General features: G+C 41.1%; 1 protein-coding gene across 4 annotated transcripts in view; it reads left to right on the forward strand.

Annotated features, from left to right (window-relative positions):
- QRICH1 (glutamine rich 1) overlaps positions 1-20,822 on the forward strand; it is a 65,031-nt gene that overhangs the window by 15,561 nt on the left and 28,648 nt on the right. For 3 of the 4 annotated variants that reach the window (XM_085870441.1, XM_085870440.1, XM_085870443.1), the window contains exons 3-7: positions 5,453-5,641; positions 9,516-9,720; positions 18,349-18,503; positions 18,610-18,724; positions 18,896-19,004. In XM_085870441.1, the coding sequence (XP_085726567.1) occupies positions 5,453-5,641; positions 9,516-9,720; positions 18,349-18,503; positions 18,610-18,724; positions 18,896-19,004 (773 nt within the window). The remainder of the gene's footprint in view (positions 1-5,452; positions 5,642-9,515; positions 9,721-18,348; positions 18,504-18,609; positions 18,725-18,895; positions 19,005-20,822) is intronic. The other variant, XM_085870444.1, reaches the window with a different exon arrangement.

Genomic DNA, 20,822 nt, shown 5'->3' on the forward strand with positions numbered 1-20,822 from the left:
ATAGGATAATTTCATATCAATACAGATATTGACTCTATTATAAATATAATTGTAGGGAAGAATTGGATTTATTATTTTATTTTTTAACTAACAGTTCGGTAATCTGGCGGTTGACTCAACACATTGCCTTTCACCAATTGGTTTAACTAAATTTCTCACAAAAGATATCCAAGCAACACGGGTGTCCCATTAGTTAAGAGTGGTGGAATACACCTGTGTATGGTTGTGGTCTCCAGTGGTTTGCAAGTGGAACAAAAATTACTGCTGTTTGCATCTGTGCTGTTGACTGTCTTGGTATGGTGGGTATTTTGGTGATCCCTGCTCAGCCACCTGTTGATTTGTAACCATGAGTCATGTGAGCCATCCAATAATCCTGTGTCAGCCTGTCTCTCCACCCCTTTCCTTTAATGACTGAAACCCACAAACTAAAATCGCAGTCTCCATTTCCTTCAAGTCGCTTGTGCCCGGTTCATCCAGCACAGGATTGGTGGGGATTGACCCATGTGTGCACAAGTATATACAGTTCTGATTTGTGTGAGACCACCCTGAAGCACCTTATAAAAGGGGAGTTGCCATGGCCACTGATCCAGTGTCGGAGTGAGAAAGCAGAAGAGTATGTCGATCTCTGTGTGAGGGTTTGTGCTGAAAAAGAGGTTTTTCACACATTGTTGTGTGTGCAATGTGCTCTCTGGAATGTGGTTTGCACAAAAGTGTTGCGCACCTGTGATTTCTTGAATATTCCCAACTGGCAGATGAAGCTGTCATGGATCGGCTAAGGGATGTTATTGCATTTCAAGGCTTCTCCTCAAATATTTTTAGTGGAGCCAAAATATTTGCCAAACTGAAAAGAAAGAAGTCTATATATATATATATATATATATATATATATATATATATATATATATATATATATATATATATATATATATATATATATATATATATATATATATATATATATATATATATATATATATATATATATATATATATATATATAATATTATTTGGAACCAAGGTGCTATTTCTGCATCATTTAGTAATTACCGGGTAAGTAATCCAAGCAAAATTAGTCACTCAAATTAAAATGCTGCTTGTCAATTTAGAAGAAAGACAAAAAAACGTTTTAAACTACAGTTTATAGAGCAACTTACCCCACACAGTTTTGAGAAAAAGGACATGGGCGGTATCTGCGAGCAGCAAATATGATTGGTTGAGATGATGTAAAATGCCATAATATTTTGTCCAAGTCGTGCTAAACGGAAGATTTTTGAAAGTGTCAATAATGCAATTTGTGATCTAGTGTTCAAGTGCATGAATCGATTGAAATAAAATGGAGATTTTAAAGGTTGGATGGCGAAAATATAAAAATAAAATTCGGAAGCTTACCGCTGTTCATGTTGAAGAGCTAATCTGTGACTGCTTTAAAAATACCAACCAATAAATAGCCGACAAAACAAATCGTTGAAAGATGAACTCACACGACAATTTCAAGTTTCAAGCCCAACTGTTATTGGTGACACTTATGTTCCCATTAAATTTATTACAACCTCGGAAGTGGTTCGGGCATATCTGTACTCGAACATCATAACTAAAATTATTAGTGAGTACAATCGTGTTAATCATGAGGAAATCAAAGTTGGTGACATGTAGGCTGGTGAATGTTGTGGTATTTCCAGTTTCAATGTGTGGATGTGAGTTATTGGCAGTGAAAAAGAAAGAAAGAAGATTGACAGTTTTGAAATGTGGTGTTGGCGATGAATGTTAAGCTCGAATGAGCCAAGATCCTCGTCCTTTTAATGATGATATAAAAACGAATATGACGTCATTGTGATGTATCAGGTTTGCGATAAATTATCTGTGCTAATGCTCGGCTTGATTCCTGCAAACAAAATTCAAACAGCTTGCCTAGTTTCGGAGATAATGGTATAGGCGATTTCCATTAGCGGCGATATGACGTCAACTTTTTTTCTAGGAAGAATTTCCAAAATCGGAGATGGTTACTGCCTGCACGTGGGCTTTCTACATATACATGGCAAGTTTCACGAAGATCCGATGAAAACTCTGGGTTGTGAAACAAAAAATGTCAAAAAATAGGAATGACATCATAAAAATTGATATGACGTCATATTTGATGTATCATATGTGCGGTAATTAACCTCCGCCATCGAAGATCGGAGGTTACTGTTTTCACCCCTTTCTGTTTGTTTGTTTGTTTGTATGTTTGTTTGTGAACAGTATTACGGAAAAACTCCTTGACGGATTTCGACGAAACTTGGTGGGGGCGGGGGGTGGTTAGGTCTGGTCCAAGGATCATGCCATTAGATTTTGGACTTGCCCCCCCCCCCAAAAAAAAATTGTTAGAGAAATTTTTTTTTTGCATTTCTAAATGTTTTAAGTGATTTCCAACCCCCCAAAAAATTGTTACCCCCCCAAAAAAAAAAATTGCTAGAGAATTTTTTTTTTTTTTGCATTTCTACATGTTTTAAGTGATTTCCAACCCCCCCCCCAAAAAAAAATGTTGGAGAAAAGAACTATAACTGTCAGCACTGTTGACATCATATTTAATGAATAAGATATAAGGTTCACTTGAGTGACCCAGCACTATTAGCTGTGAAGGTTTTGCACTCTCCCGAGTGCTCCCCCTCTAGTTCATCTCTGTTAATGCCCTGTTCGATTCCCGCAAACAGAATTTAAAAAGCTTGCCTAGTTTCAGAGATAATTTTTTAGAAGATTTCCATTAGTGGAGATATTTTGATGTCATAACTTTTTTTTTCTAGGAGGAATTTTCAAAATTGGAGATGGTTACTGTCTGTGCAGGGTATTTTTACATATATACACCAAGTTTCAGGAAGTTTCGATGAAAACTGTAGGCTGTGAAACAAAAAAGTCCACAAGAACAATGTGAGTAAGACTTGGAGATCCTCCACAAGGATCTAAAAATTCCATGGACTGAGGGAAGAACAAACAAATTTGTATATGAAGAAATTGGACCACATTTACAGTGCCTACAGAGTCCACACCCCCTTTCAAAATTTTCACCTTATGTTGCCTTATAGCCTGGAATTAAATTACATTATATCAAACTTTTTCCAGCTATATTTACACATTGTAACTCACAACTTCCAAGTGAAAAACAAATTCTACAAATTTCAGAAAATTAATTAAAAATACAAAACTAGAATATCTTGGTTGGATGAGTGTCCACCCCCCTGAGTTAGTACTTGGTGGAAGCACCTTTGACAGCAATTGCAGCTGTGAGTCTGTTGGGATGGGTCTCCACCAACTTTGCACACCTTGATTGGGCAATATTTTCCCATTCTTCTGTACAAAACTGTTCAACCTCAGGCAAGTTACGTGGGGAGTGTTGATGGACAGTAATCGTCAAGTCATGCCACAGATTTTTGATTGGATTTCGGTCGGGGCTCTGACTGGGCTACTCAAGGACATCTATCTTTTTGTTCCTTAGCCGCTCCAGTGTAGCTTTGGCTGTGTGTTTTGGGCTATTGTCTTGCTAAAAGGTGAACTAATGTCCCAATCTCAGCTTCCTTGCAGAGGGCAGCAGGTTTTCCTCTCAGTTATTTCTGTATTTCGCTCCATCCATTTTTCCCTTACATCCTGATAAGTGTCCCAGGCCCTGCTGATGAGAAATATCCCCATAACATGATGTTGCCACCACCATGCTTCATAGTAGGGATGGTGTTTTTTGGGTGATTTACTGTGTTGTGTTTGCACCAAACAAAACATTTTGCATTTTGGCCAAAAAGTTCCATCTTGGTTTCGTCAGAACACAACTTTTTACCACATGGCTTCAGAATCTCCAGAGCGTTTTTTTTTCAAACCTCAAACGGGACTCAAGGTGGGCTTTTTTGAGTGATGGCTTAATTCTTGCCAACCTACAGTACAGGCCAGACTTGTAGAGTGCTTGGGATATTGTTGTCACATGTACACAGTGACCAGTCTTTGCCATAAAGGCATGTAGCTCTTTCAAAGTTGCCATTGGCCTCTTGGTGGTCTCTCTGATCAGTCTCCTTCTTGCTTGGTCATCCAGTTTGGAGGGACAGCCTGATCCAGGCAGGGTCTTGGAGGTATCATATGCATTCCACTTCATAATGATTGTCTTGATTGTGCTCCAAGGGATATTCAAGGCTTTTGAAATATTTTTTATACCCATCCCCTGAACTGTGCCTTTCCACAACTTTGTCCCAGTGGACTTTTGAAAGCTCTTTGGTGCTCATGGTTGAGTCTTTGCTGTGAAATGCACTACCCAGCAGAGGAAACCTTCAGGAACAGCCAATTTTAATCTGAAATAATCAGAAATCACTCCAGTTTAATACAGGTGGAGGCCAATTAACTTGGTGTGTGATTTTGAAGGTGATTCGTTACACCTGAGCTAATTTACATTTGCTATTATAAGGAGGGTCAACCGTTATCAAACCAAGATATTCTCGTTTTGTATTTTTAATGAATTTTCTGAAATTTGTAGAATTTGTTTTTCACTTGGAAGTTGTGAGTTACAATGTGTGAATAAAGGTGGAAAAAGTCTGATTTCATGCATTTTAATTCCAGGCTATAAGGCAACAAAAGGTGAAAAATTTGAAAGAAGGTGAAGACTTTGTATAACTCTAGGCACTGTACCTTCGAAGTGCTGATGATAATATAGAAACTGCCATACTTTGGACCCATCATGCATACAGAAAAAGGTCTGGAGATCTCAACCATCCTGGCCGACTAGGTATGTTTGAGGGAAGAGGCAGACCGTGTGTGCTGGAGGGATGGGGTAAATACTGCAATCGATCTGTCTTAGCCAGATTGTTTTTTTGGGAAGCAGTGCAGGATGGGGATGTTTGGAGAAATCTGATGAATGTCACCCGAAGTGGCTACAACTTAATGGAACTAGATAACCAAAATTATTTGATAACTTCTTTTGACTGACTCAGTAACAAGTTGACTGACATTTCCGGATTAGTATGAGGCCTGGGCCCAGGCAGCAGAACTTCTTTGCTTTCACTCTGTAAAGATATTTAAAGCAAAACAAAAAGATGGAAATTTTGTGTTGGCCACCAGCACAGTTTTTATCTTCCCATCAGGTAAAAGTCATGGTGAAGTCAGAAATTGACTTGAAACCTACTTTCTGGCATTTTATGAATGCAAGCAGATGATTTTTTTTCCCTCCGTATTTCAACAGTTTCCAAATTTCTGGTGTTGATGTCACGTTACCATTGTTCCCGATTTATGTTTAAAACGATGAGAATGCTTAACCCATCATTAACGCTTCATTGTTGTTTTACACATGGCTGCAAATTGTCCTTTAGCATGGGATGGCCATAGAACGGGAAGACCATAATGTCATAGGAGGTGGAGGTGGAAGAATCATCCTCTACTTCCCTCTGTCAGCCAACTCTCCACTCTCCAACTACCTCCCTCCGCCCCCCGATATCCCTCTTCACAGAATCCTCCGCTGGCATTTCACCAACCTCCCTGTCAAGATCATCTGCATACCAATCTCCTCCCTCAGTCCATCCCTCCTCCTCCTGCCATCGACCCTCTTCATTCCCACATTCCTCCTGACCCAGTTGTTCTCGCAAACTTGCAGCCTCTGTTGTCTCTCTGTCAGTTCCACCGTTTCGAGACCATAAAGGTAGGCTGGTGTTACACATGACATCAGAACCTTCTCTTTTAATTTCTTTGATATTTTTCTGTCTGCCATTAATCCCTCCACTCTCCTCCACGCATTCACATCCACCTGAATCATCCTCCACACTTCTGCCTCTGACTTACCATCCCCAATCACTGTCTGCCCCCCCCCAGATACTCAAACCTATTTCACTGCCTGATCTCCTTCCCCTCTAAACTGATATTCATTTATTTTCTCTGCTGCCCGACCCACATCAACACAGTCTTCTTCATACTCGTCTTCAGCCTATGCCTCCTTCCACTCCCCCAGTACTTCCTCCATCTTCCCCATACTCTCTACCACAACAGCCAGATTGTCTGCATAAAACATCCTCCCCAGGATACCCCTCATGTTTACCTTCCTGCTTACCAGCTCAATCCCCCATGATAAACATGAGTGGGATGAGAGAGCTTCCCTGCCTCAAACTGATATTCACGCTGAATTCCTCAGGCATCCGAGAACCACCCAAAACTCTTCCCTTTGTTCCCTTGTACATCCCTTCTGCCAACCTAACTTCTGCTTCTGTCATTCCCATCCATCTCAGTGTTGCCATCACCATCCCTCTCAGCACAGTGTCATAGGCCTTCTCCAGCTCCATAAATCTCAATGCCATCTCACCTTTCACCTTCAACCTCTTCTCCACCAGCTGTCTCAGAATGAACATCCCATCCGTTGCCCCACTATCCTTTCGAAACCCCTGCTGGTCTTCTCCGATCTCCATCTCCATGCTCTTCCTTGGCCTCCCTTTCAGAATCCCCTCCAGCACCTTCGTAAAAAGATTTTGGAGCGTTATGCCCCTGTACTTCCCCGGATCTTGAACATCGCCTTTCCCCTTCCAGATCAGCACATTTGACTCTGTCCTCCAATCCTCTGGAATTGAACCCTCTCTCATACATGCATTCAACAGCCTCTTCGTCCAACTGACTCTGACTTTACATGCTGTAATTATCATCAACGTCTGGTGCTCCTCCCTTCATCATCCTCTTCAATGCTGTCTGCATCTCCTCCGTCATCTCCACCAACTACACCTTTGCTTCTACATAACGTGGTAGCTCCAGCCTGCCGGTGCTTCCTCCTCAGTTCAACAGCTCCTTGAAATATCCTTCAAACACCTTTAAATAATACTGCCCCCTATCACTAGCATCCAGCCTCTCGCCACCATCCTTAATCACCACCCCCCTGCCCCCCCACTCCCCCACCCCTTCATGTCCTTACCATCCTCATCCCTGTCACGAGCCAATTTATAGATCATCTTCCTCCCACCATGCTCTTCTAACTTGTTGTACAACTTGTTTTCCACATCATTCCTCACGTTGTCCACCACTCTCCTTGCTGCATTCTTCTTTTTCCCATATATGTGCAGCAACCCCATACCTGATTGTCCCTCTCTGTCCTTGATCTTCTCTATCCTCTTCCAAACCTCCTTTTCACCAACTGCCTTTGCTACTGCCTCCATCCACTCTACCTAGTTTCTATCCCTTAAGGATGCACCTTTTCCTGACCACCTTCCACACAAAACTTTTGCTATGCCCATAAATGCCTCTCCCATACTTCTTCCACTCCTCAAAACCTTCCGCTTCCTCTCTAAGTTGCTCATACATGGCCCTCATCCTCTCCTTGTACTCTGTGATGACGTTGCCCCGACACTTCTCCCATCTAATAATCTTCCAACCCTTGATATTAACCTCCATCCTTTTCTTCATCCATACCACAAACACCACAAGCTTGTGCTGGGTGGCAACATGCTCTCCCTCCACAACTGTTGCTTCCTTACTACAACCAAATCCAGTTCTGTTCTTTGCTGCCCACTCCTATAGGTAATCTCGTGGCTTTCTCGCTTTTGAAAGAACGAACCAGCTATGGCCATCCCATTCCTCGCCACCGGCTCCACCAGCTCTTGATCCTCTATTCCTCGTTCCCCAACCAAATTGACCACAACATTCCTTTTCACCGGCCCCGCTACTCCCACATGCACATTGAAGTTCCCCATAATGCACAGCATCACCTCCAGCTCAATTATTCCCATCATCCTCTCCACTGCGTCCCTGAATTACTGCTTCTCCACCCCCGTCCTTCCCGTTTGTGGGAAGACTATTTCTTCCTAAGTGGCTGTGCATAAATTCACCAAACTTGGTAGTTATGATCACCACATGGCAAGAATGTGCAAGAGCGGTATCATTTTGGCCTCGCCGCCTGGGGCGGGGCAAAAGGTGAAATTCCAAAGAATGCAATTGCAGGCACATTTTTAACCATTTTAAAATGAAACTGTACATGCAAGCAACATTGGGGAATGCATGAAATATTTAACAATATATTATTTTCTTTTTTTGGATTTGACCCCTGATTCATAACTTAGGGGTCACAGGGGCCAAAACTTGGGAGAAAAATTAAAATCTAAATTTTACATGAGGTCAATCCTGGTGGAACTTTGCCATCTTTCAAATTTGTTTTAGGTGGGAAGTGTGGGGATTGGTATGCCATTGACTTTGCTGTGGGTTTTTATTATCTTGCCAAAACGAAGTTTTTGCAAGATATGTTGGTCAGCTTGTATGTTTTTTTTTAAAGTTTTAATTTAATTTAATTTAATTTTTGTCTGTAATCACGTATCGATCACTCTGCAGAGCACAGTTATCATTGGAAATTTTTGTAACTTCGCATATCAGAGTCCTATAGAGGTCCCTTTCAGCACATAAAATTTAAGGTCAAGGTCACTTTGTCACAAATCAGGGGAGTCGACGAAACCCTTATTTTTTTGATCGGATCGTCTTCAAACTTCATGGGAATATAGTTCATGGTCTGAAAATCTTCATATTATTACTATGACCATTTTTAGCTTATCTGGAATTTACATTCCAGATAAGGTATTGTCATCGCGCTTCGTCCGTCTCTTTTTTTCGACTTCTCCGGCCAAACCGCCAGGCCGATCCGGCTGAAATTTTGCAGCAACGTTCCTCTCCTGACTAGTAACAGGAATTGCAAAGCTCTTTCTGGTCACATGACTTTAAGTAGGTCAAAATGGCTGACTTAGTAAATTTATTCAAAAATCTTCTTCTCCCGACCCACCAGTCAGAATCCTACCAAATTTGGGTCACAGCATTCGGACACAGTCCTAATGTTAAATTGTGGAGGCCATGCTGATCACGTGACCGGAAGTGTGTCAAAATGCCGGTCACGCAAGTTCCTTCCAAAATCGTCATCTCGAGACCCACCTGTCAAAATGCTTACAAATTTTGGTTGCAACATTATGGTGGGGTAGGGGTGTTAATTTTATTATCAGTCATGCGGATCACGTGACCAGAAGTGTGTCAAAATGGCCGACTTGGTCAAGTTTTGAGAAAATTGCATTAATTCCTTTTAAAATCTTCTCCAGACCCACCCGTCAGAATGCTACCAAATTTGGGTTACAACATTAGGACAGGGTCGTGATGTTAAATTGCGGAGGTCATGCTCATAACATGACCGGAAGTGTCAAAATGGCGGACTTAGTAAACTTTTTTGGAAAATTGTTTAACTTCCTTCAAAATCTTCCTCACCAGACCCACCAGTCAGAATACTACCAAATTTGGGTTACAACATTATTTGTATTAAATCATTTGATGATCAGCGTCCGGAACATGTATGAAAATTGTTGTCTCAAAAGGTGGATGTTGCTTTTGTGCTGTTATGATTCTGAGTGTATGATAACTTTCAGTCAGGCTGGTAAGCATCCTTTATTTCCCACAATTACTTGGAACTTTCCTTTTCCATGCCTAATTGAGTTGTCTGCAGGTGTTTCTCTTTATTTGGTTTTCTTAGTGTGTGTGTCTTCGCTTGTTTTGTCCATTTGGTCACACAACAGGCTCAGGCCCTGCAGGCTGTGGCAGGCGAGCAGGCGGGGCATGGGACAGTCGAGTTAGTGCAAGCCGAGAGTGCAGCACCGACTGAGATGATTCTTGCTGAGTCTTTAAAGCCAGAAGATGGTCTTCGCCTCTGGCGGCTCTGGTCCCAGACCAAGAATGCAGAGATTGACAAGGAGGTGGAGAACAACCCTCCACTGCCTGGAAGTACGTGTTACTTAGTCTGTCCTTGCCTTATTGAATACATTGTATTTGTGAGGTACTTGTGATGTATATATATATATATATATATATATATATATATATATATATATATATATATATATATATATATATATATATATATATACACATATACATACATACATACATATATACACACACAGGGGGCTGCAAAAGTAGGTAAACAGTTAAGATTATACCAGTATTACTAGAATTATAATAGTGGTGCTAGGATTCATTTAATACTAGAATTCATTTAATTCATTAAAATCATTATTACCATTTTGAATATTTTTATTTTCGTAATTTTTTCTATAATACATCTTTTATTTGCAGGTAAAGTGGAAATTTAACGATGGCTAGTAATTTAACGGACGAGGCGCGCAAATGGATTTTGAAACAGTACTGGAAGACCCAGAATAGTGAACGTGTGCGAGAGCAGTGGTGAGAAACATTTGCATCGCCTCCACCAACGAGGCTCACGATTTACCGGATACGTGACAAATTTGAGAGGACGGGGTCTATCCACAACTCGCCGAAGAGTGGTCAACCAGTCACTGGCAACGCCAGAGAATGCAATGCAAGTCGCCCTGGCATTTACCCAGAGCCCTCAGAAATCGAAAAACAGGGCGTCATCTGAATTGGGTATTGAACGCAGATCGTTGGGTCGTTTGATGCACCATGTAGGACTGAAAATGTACGTGCCACGATTAATACATGGTTTATTAGAGGATGACTCGGATCGGCGTTTACAATTTTGCGAAGCCACCCTGAACGAGGAACGAGAGGGTGACAGCATTCTGCGCAAAATCGTGTGGTCCGATGAAGCAAACTTTAAGGTATCGGGTGCTGTTAATCGGCACAATTGTGTGTACTAAGCAACTGAAAACCCTAAAGTCACGATTGAGCAACAGCTCAATCAACCTGGGGTGACAGTGTGGGCTGGCCTGTCCTGCAAAGGTGTCGTTGGACCTATCATTCTGCACATGACTGTCGATCAACACGTGTATCTGAACATGCTGACGGATACAATCATACCACAGGTACACGAACAACAGCAGCAGGACGACTTCTACTTTCAGCAGGATGGGGCGTCACCGCACTTCGCACTCACTGTGCGTGTGCTACTTGACAAAGAATTTCCCAACAGGTGGATTGGACGTCGGGGAACTGTTGACTGGCCACCACATTCGCCGGATCTCACCCCTATGGACTTCTTTTTCTGGGGATGTGCAAAAGACAGGGTTTTCGCACGCAAGCCACGTTCTGTTGATGCCATGATTCAGTTCATATGGGAGGCTTGCCAGGAAATTGATGCTGATAAAGACCTTTGTGCCAGAATGTGCATGGGTGTCCATGGGTGTCCTTTGTGCCAGTGTGTGAATGCCGGGGGCAAACAGTTTGAACATTTGAGGGATTAATATGTTTATTATTGGTATGTTATTATTGATATGCTTGTATAATCAAAATACATTTTGTGTGCACGTATTGTTTTTAATTACTGTATACCTACTTTTGCAGCCTCCTGCATATATATATATATATATATATATATATATATATATATATATATATATATATATATATATATATATATATATGGTAGTTGATCTCGTCTACCCTTATTATCAGTATTTCCATCGATATGCATGTCTGTTCGGTTCAGTGCTCCGTTAATACAATGGCAATTTTGATGAAACTTGGTTGGTAGGTTCATACCATGACGTAGTTGTGTGCAAATGAGAACCATTGCTATGCACCCATCCGTTGCCCAGCAACGGACCTTTGAAATTTTCAAAAAAATCTCAAATTTTATTTTTTCCCGAAAATCAAAAATCGGGCCACGAGCGACTGTGGGCAGTACATTCAGCCATATTGTCAAAAATTTCCAGCCGGATTCTATAAAAACTGTCGGAGGAGATAGACTTTGAATGAACCCTGGTCGAAAACAATAAAAAAACGAAGCTCGTTACATCTCAGACTATGAGTCAGATATACATGAAACTGGTGTATGGTAGGTTCATGGTATGTCCTAGTTATGTGTGAGAAAGAACCGTTGCTATGGACGCTTTTGTTGGCTTGTAAGGCTGAAAAACGACTAACTTCGCCTTGATTGACTACCCATGTCTGCCTACCAGCTTAAATATATATGTACGAGGTCCGTCTAAAAAGTAACGGGACTGACCACAGAAATTTTATTCCAAAAAATATATTGAAATCGCAACTTGTCCCCTTCAAAATACTTTCCCTCCAGTCTCACACACTCGTTCATCCTCTTCTTCCATGCTTCGATGCATCCCGGGAAGGCTTCTTCTGGAATCCTCCGGAGCTCCGTCACGGCCCTTTTGATGGCCTCTACATCAGGAAATCGGGTCCCCTTAATTACCCCCTTGAACTTTGGGAATAGGAAAAAATCACAAGGGGCAAAGTCTGGCGAAATACGGGGGTTGCTCCAGAGTTGGCACGTTCCTCTCTGCCAGAAACTGTCGGATGCTCAGGGCACTGTGAGCAGGGGCGTTGTCATGGTGGAGCGTTGTTCTCCCATAGATCCCTCCTCTTGTCCCGGACTGATCTCATGAGGCGCCGGAGGATCTCTTTGTATATGTATTGATTCACTGTTTGAGCCTGTGGTAGAAACTCGAAGTGGACGATGCCCTTTATGTCAAAAACGCGATGAGCATCACCTTGACCTTCGACTTCAACATCCTTGCTTTTTCTTTGGTCTTGGTGATGCCGGACTTTTCCACTGACGGCTTTACTGTTTGGTCTCGAGATCGTATTCGAATATCCACGATTCATCGCCAGTAATGACTCTCCCGAGCAGGTCTGGATCGTCCTCGAGGCGCTCGATAATGTCTTGACAGACAGTGACTGCTGTTTCTGGTCCTCGGACATCAGCTTGGGGACCACCTTTGCGCACACCTTGCGCATTTCGAGATTTTCAGTGATCATGCTCCAGACAGTGAGACAGTGTCTTTGTTGATGGAAAGTTCCTCAGCAATCATCCGCACCATGAGTCGACGATCTGCGCGCACCATCTGCTTCACACGCTCAATGTTGTCCGCCGTTCTGCTCGTTGAAGGTCTTGCCGACCGTGGATCGTCTTCAACCTCTTCCCATCCCTCTTTGAACCTCTTGTACCATTCAAATGCACGTGTACGTGACATCGTTTCTTCCCCGTAGACTTGCTGCAGCATTGCGAAGGATTCGGAAGGTGTTTTGCCAAGCTTGGCAAAAAACTTCATATTGGCTCTCTGCTCACGACTCGTAGCGCGACGACTCAGACTAGACAATGTGTAAAGCGCGACCTGCAAAAAAAATCACACGATGAATGCTGTCAACCATCAACAATCATATGAGGCCGGCAGCCCACATAGCATACCATGCGTCCCTCCCACAACAAATTGCCACTGAATTTTTTTTAAGCCTTGGGGTGTATTCAACCCAATATCAAGTGGTAACAGTAAAATAACTCATTCCCACTGATTTTTCTGACTATTTCGAACACCACCCTATATATCCGTATTATTCATTTAATATGACATTCCTGAATAACTAAAATGTTCAGTTTCTTCAAGTCACTAGAATCCTATATATGGGCCCAAATGGCCTTGTAATATACCAAATTAAAGCCCATTATCTAAAAAAAAGAATAACCATCTCATTGTTGTCACTTATTGTTGCACGAGTTAACTTCACTTAACGTATGTACTCTATCCCTGCTACAAAATCCGGATGAACTCTTTAAAATTTTCAAATTGGGCTCGTTTTATTGGTAATATGCCCAACATCCACAAGTAGATGTTTCTATTCCTCTCATTTATATTTTACAGCTGTTATCGCTCCAATATCCAGCACAACATCAGATGCATTAAGCACATTGTGTATCATTGATGTTATGTAATATCAGATACGACTCATCTTGCTAATACTAACAAACAAAAATATCAATGAACAAACGAATGCAAGTACACACACATGCCTAAGTTAGTGGGTAGATCATGAGTTCACACACCTATGCCCCCCTCCCCCCCCCCACCACACACACACACACCTACACACAAGATTGGCAAGATCATCAGTCTGTCATCACAGCTGTCACGAGTAACATTCAGGTCTGACTCTTCCTCATCTGTATCCTCAGCAGATATATCCTGGAGATTTTGCGGTTGTCATTCTCCCTCATAATAAAGTGGCTGGAGACCCTGCTTCATCATCACTCATCCATGACCTTGATGAGCTGGAAAATCGTTGGTCTTGCGACATTTGTCCGTTTCCAAATAGCTATTTGGTAATTCGCCTTCAATATGTGTTGCTTGAGGCTCCTTCGACATGGTGGCATTGTAGCCATGTCGACACTGCTTGGAGTGAATCTTCCTTCCTTCATGCACAACTTGTTGATCTTGGTCAATCTGAGATCATCAACTTTTGTAGTTTTGGTGTTTGCTCCATACATCGCACATACGAATATCATACGATACATACGAATCATAGTCCATGATCCCTTAACTTTAGTTGCCTTTTTTTCCTTCGGATTTGCAGAATATGCAATCTGGCTTGAAAAGAATATGATCTTTTGCAGTGGAAGTTCTACGTGTGGGTCTCTGTCCTGGTGTGGATTCTGTTGATGTGGACGATGATTGTCCAAGCTGATCTAGGTTTCCAATGAACCGTTTGTAGCAGTTCCAATGATACCCATGATGTGTAGCGATGTCATCTTGGATCAGATTACACTGCTCCTGCATACGATAACTGGACGTTACTGGTTCTGCTAGTCTGCGCTCCTTGATGTCACGAATTTTGTCTATTTTGACTTGAGCGGTTTTGTCATCATTGAAGAATTTGAATGTGCCATGAGAGATGCCAACAAAATGTACGACACAACATGGCTGAGTCTTTTCATGTGCTTTCTCCTTTTTCCTCTTCTCAGGAGGCTCTGCGTTCTGTCCAGGATTATTCATGATGATGCTTTTTGTTCACTATATCTCTGAAAATATATAAAAATATATTACATTTAGTAAGTATTTAATGTGCAATAATTATGCATAGTATAAAATTGAACCGGTTACTATCAAAATTTGCTTAAATATCATTTAAATAATTACATCTGGAAAAGAAACTTAAATAAAAGTAAAATTTGAACTTATCGACTGGTCCTGTGGTCTGGAACTGGACTTCTATATTCACTATCTGCAATACTAAATCTCCACAACAAACATTAATAACTTCATTCATCAGTGAATTATTGTAACAATATCGAAGACCATGAAAAAACTCTAACTAATTAATGCATTCAACAAACGCATTCCCAAATTCACAGATTTTGCAGCAGGAAAGGGGTATTGATTACAATGACATTTTATTTGTGTAACAATAAAAGTGACACAACAATGATATGGTTATTCATGTTTTTTTTTAGATAATGGGCTTTAATTTGGTTTATTACAAGGCCATTTGGGCCCATATACAGTATACGATTCCAGTGACTTGAAGAAACTCTGAACATTTTAGTCATTCGCAGATGTCATTTTAATGAAAAATACGGATATATAGGGTGGTGTTAGAAATAGTCTGAAAAATCATAGTGGGAATGAGTTATTTTACTGTTACCACTTGATGTGGGGGGTTGAGTACACCCCAAGGCTTAAAAAAAATTCAGTGGCAACTTCTTGTGGGGGGATGCATGGTATACAATGTGGGCTGCCAGTGTATATATATATATATATATATATATATATATATATATATATATATATATATATATATATATATATATATATATATATATATATATATATATATATATATATATATATATATATATTGCGAAAGACTGACGCAACCCGTTCATTCAAGTTGTGTAAGTGGAGCACACAGCAGTCTCAGTCCCATTACTTTTTAGACGGACCTCGTGTATATATGTGTATATATATATATGTATATATATATATATATATGTATATGTATATATATATGTATATGTATATATATGTATATGTATATATATATATGTATATGTATATATATATATGTATATGTATATATGTATGTATGTATATATATATATATGTATGTATATATATATATGTATGTATATATATATATGTATGTATATATATATATATGTATGTATATATATATATATATATGTATGTATATATATATGTATATATATATATATATTAAATAAGAAGGCGCTTCCAACCAAAAATAAAAACTTGATCGACTCAGCTAAGTTGAGTAAAAAAGTGAGAGCAGACCCGGTCTCAGGCAATGTTTCGCCGGCTTCATCAGGCACAATAAACCCCGGGCCTCGGCGCGTGTCCGACTTTTATTTTGATACGACTGCTCATTTCCGGTCACGTGCTGGTGCTCGAGGTCAAATGGAGTGCTTTTTAAATTTTATTTTGCAAAAACAAACGTCAAATCACATTGAAAGGGTGCTCTGCTCTTTTTTGTTTTTACTAAGATGTGATCCGATGTATGTGTGTCGGTGACCACGTGTGTGCGCTTGTTTTTGTGTTTCCAGGGCACGGACATGGCTGGTTTCTTGTCCGGGTTTGGCATGATGAGGTGTTGGTTGTGCGAGTGTTGGGGTTCTCGTTGGGTGTTGTGCACCTGTGGATGTGGTGTTTGGGATTGAGTGTTTGTTGCTCACCTTATCCAGCTGTTTGCACCATCCAGTTTTTGCCATTTGCATCAGAGGTGTGTATTGCGTAGGTATGTCCACCTTCTCCCCCCAGGTCTCTGACGTCTCTGATGTCTCCATTCGACCTCGAGCACCAGCACGTGACCGGAAATGAGCGGTCGTATCGAAATTAAAACCGGACACGTGCCGAGGCTCGGGTCTATTGTGCCTGATGAAGCCAGTGAAACGTTGCCTGAGACCGGGTCTGCTCTCTTTTTTTTTTTTTGCTCAAATTAGCAGTCGATGTACTTTTACTTTTGGTTGGAAGCGCCTTCTTCTTCTTTAAAAACGTGTCATCCCAAACGCCCAAATCTTGTAAAAACTATATACATGTATTTATTTATTTTTCTTCTGAATTCTTGTTGACCTTTTAAAGTAGTTTCCTTGTAAGACAGCATGCAGAACAATTTGATATCATTGCTTATTTGCCTTTGTATCTTGACCATATCCCAAGTTGTTGAAATTTTTGTTTCCTAAATTGCTGTCAGCTGTCCATCGTCGTGAAGAGACAATTACAGAAAGTATTGTGGTGGAAAAATAGTGACATCACATTCCAGGTTTTGTGATCCAAGAACAAATGTTATCAATTTAATGACTGATTTTTACCATGCAGTTGGTGGATGGTGCATTTGTAAAAGCCAGATCTTTTACTTCATTGTCAAACCGCTGAACAGGCTTTCAGTTCATGAAGTCTTCAAAAGGGCAAACATGTGATCTATATGCAGATAACCTGGTTTACCACCAGGTTGTTGTGAGGGAATTGGTTCCCAACAGTGGAATATTTTCGGAGTTTGCGGGGAATGTCCTTCGATAGCATAATGGCAGGGACCTGTGAAAATCCCTCGTAAGGTAAAATGTGACTTAAAGTCCTCAACCTTAACCCTCCTTCCAACTCCAATCAGCATAATAGTCACCAACTGTTTAGACTTCTAAGGTTTCTTGGTGAAGTACATCGACGGAAAGGTAATTATACATTGGACGAAATTGACACAGTAATTTGTGGTTATATTATTACTATTATTATTATTATTATTATTATTATTATTATTATTATTATTTTAATTCTGATTGGTGTGTGAACCAGCAACGCAGTCTATACACCACCGGTGTGTGCAATGAAAATGCACATAACTAAATTGTGTGAATATCAATATTTTTACACCTTTTATTTGTTCTTTTTAATGTTATTATTATTGCAGGTCTGTTTTCAGGTATTTATTATTTATTTATTTACTTATTATTAGTTTTTTTTTTAGGAAATTTAAGTATGAAGAAGTACACTGCCTGGCAGCGGTGATCACAGACAGTAACAAATAGTAAATTGTGCCAACACGTCCTGGAAGCACAATGGCCTTCACACACGCACCTCATAACAAACATGCAATCGAACCCTTATGCGCACTCATTGGCCAACTCAACCCTGCAGGTGATCATTTATGGGGCATGCCTATTTCTGCCAGGTGAGTAAAACTGCAAACAACAGGCAGACTTTAATTTATGGGCTTCTTTATCAGCCCGTCCGATAGCCCTGAACTTGACATTGTCCATATAAGGGCATGCTTAATGTGCAGTGTTTATTTCTACAGATGTTAATTTATGGGCTTGTTTATCAGCCCATCACAATCACATTTATTGAAACACAATTTAATGTTCATTCTTTGCATTGCATTTTCAGGGAACAGTGGCAACGCAAAGTAGCTTACAAATTTGAAAATGCCCTAGTCGAGAAATTGTAGAACTCGATCAGAGTGCTGAGGTTTCATTTAAATGGATATATGAGCGGTTGAGAAATAGTCCTGCAAGACCTCTTTCTCGTCTCTGCATGAGTTGGGACTTTTGGGTGATGTCTTTTATCCTTCAATGTGTTTCTGCCATTGAAACTTCTTTATTGTCCATCATATCCAATTGTGTTCCTGTGTTTTTAGGGAGGCCTCCTCTTCGCTTCAAGGAGGACATAGTGTCCGCGGCTGTGGCTGAGCTCAACTACGGGCTGTGTCTGCTCGTGAGGGAAGCTCGCAAGCCTGATGGCGAGGAGCATGAACCAGATGCTCTCTATTTCCTTATACTCTCTTTACAGAAGGTGCCTGCATTGGGTTTAACAACATTCTCAATACTAACGTACTTATGTCATTGAGAATGATCGCTGCATGTGTTGATCGATGACAGTTTGTCCATCCTTTTCTTAGTATCTGTTTGACAACGGGCGAGTGGACAACATTTTTACTGATGTGTACTACAACAAATTTACGGAGCGGTTACACGAGGTCCTAAGGACGTGGCAACCACGAGTTAGCCCTCTTGGTAGGGTGGACTTTCCCTGAACCTGTCTTCATCTTTTTATATTCTTATCAACTTTTCCTGTCGTCTCATTCACCTTCTCACTCAACCTTTGTTCATCTTGTGTTGTCGAAGTTTCAATTTCTCTTATCACTCATTGAAGAAGTGCATGTTGTTTCCTGTTCATTCCAACAGGTTTCATCATTCCCAGCCAGATTACGGAAGAAATGCTCTGGGAGTGCAAACAGCTTGGAGCACATTCACCTGCCACCCTTCTCAACACCCTCATGTACTTCAACACGAAGTGAGGGCATAACTGTCATTTACCAGCACACCTTTGACGTTGTATGAGGTCTTTTTCCTTTCTATTTATATAAGAGGTCTGACAATAAAGTTCCAGGATTAAAGTAATAGAAAATTTCTTGTAAACGTACCAATTATGTTTAGTGGTCACCTTCAACGATGTAAGTAGTTGTCAAAAAAAATGGAAACACCTGGGTAAATGAGACACCAAGTATATTGAAAGTAACGGCTTCCACACAGGGATGGCCCATGTGTTAATAAAGCAAATAACATGCCAGCATGCTTTGGGTCATGTATAGAAATGCTGCACAGGCCTGGTTGCCTATAATTATGGCGAACATGGCTGCAGGAGGAAACCTCAGTGCCTTTGAAAGAGGGGTGATTGTTGGGGCACGTTTGTCAGGAGCTTTAGTGACGGATAGCTCAACTTGCTGATGTTTCATGAGCACCGGTGATGTTGACATGGAACTAAGGCGATGTTGGCGTGGAACTCTGAGAGAAAGATATCAGCAAAGGGCAATAGTGCATACTCCGGGATCGTGGCATCTGTGCATTAATTTGAAGTGCAAGGCAAAGCAGGCGAGCCACTGCAGATCAATTGACTGTAAATTTCATCCTGGGGCGTGAGCAGCTAGTTTCATCAAAAACGGTCCGCCGAGAACTCCACAGAGTGGGATCAGTGTGAGCACTCCTTGGCTTTTTTCACAAGATCTTGGCTATTCGTTATTCACCTTGGCGTCTTGATTTTTCTATAGGTTTTCTTGGTGTATAGGTTTTATATTATCATCGCTTTTCCGAAACCTTGTCACTTCTTGGCTTTTTTTCATTGGCTCACCTTGACATTTATGAAAATGAGGAGTGGTCACACTGAGTGGGATACCATAGCCGGGTTTCAGTGCACAAACCTCTCATCACACCTGGCAATCAATGCATGTTTGCGAGTCCAGTGGTGCAAAAAGCACAGGCAATGGACTACCGAGTAGTGTAGAAATGTGATATGGTCAGATGAATCATCCTTCACCATCTTCTCGACAAACTGTTGAGTGCACGTGTGGCGCAAACCTAAAGAACTCCACAACCCTGAGTGCTTGGTTCCTGCAGTGAAGGGTTTTGGTGGTTCTGTAATGTGGGTGCATTTTCCTGGCATGGTTTGGATGCAGTCATTTGGATGCATTTAATGGTAGCGAGTGATCATCTTCACCCCGTGTTGCAGCATTTATTTCCTGCCGGGAGGGTTAGCTTCCAGGATGACAATGCCCCCCCATCCACAGAGCACGTGTGGTCGCCCCATGGTTTAATGAGCCTGACACTGATGTTATCCACGTCATGCCTTCTCAGTCACCAGATCTGAACCGAATCGAGCATTTATGGGATACTAGCAAAGGTACCCGGTGTTGCCGGGTAATGCCGAGTCCCTCTTCCCACCCATGCCCCCCTCTCTCTGAACCCTCACCCCCATACCCTCCTCCCTCAGGACTCCAACCTCATACTTCCCCTCCCTTCTCCGACCTCCTCCTACCCCATCCTCATCAATGACAGGAAATGTGAATGGGTATTTCAAGTCCAACTAGCATCCGTTGAAGACGAAGTCTGATATCCCCCGCCATAGTAAATGAGGATTAACAAACTTGTATTCCCTAAGCATGTGCAATATGTATGTGAAGTTTCCCATTGAACTGTCTAGCCGTTCTGGAGAAGATTTTTAAAATTTATTAATTTTCATTCCAAGATGGCTGACGAACCATGTGACCTGACATCATAAATTTACATTCTGCCTCCAATCCTTCAGTGAATACGTGTGTGAAGTTTCGTGTTAATT

Source organism: Eptatretus burgeri, chromosome 2 (genome assembly GCF_056783735.1).
Source record: "Eptatretus burgeri isolate ZD-2024b chromosome 2, Ebu_testis_v1, whole genome shotgun sequence".
In the NCBI taxonomy this organism is placed as follows: Eukaryota; Metazoa; Chordata; class Myxini; order Myxiniformes; family Myxinidae; genus Eptatretus; species Eptatretus burgeri.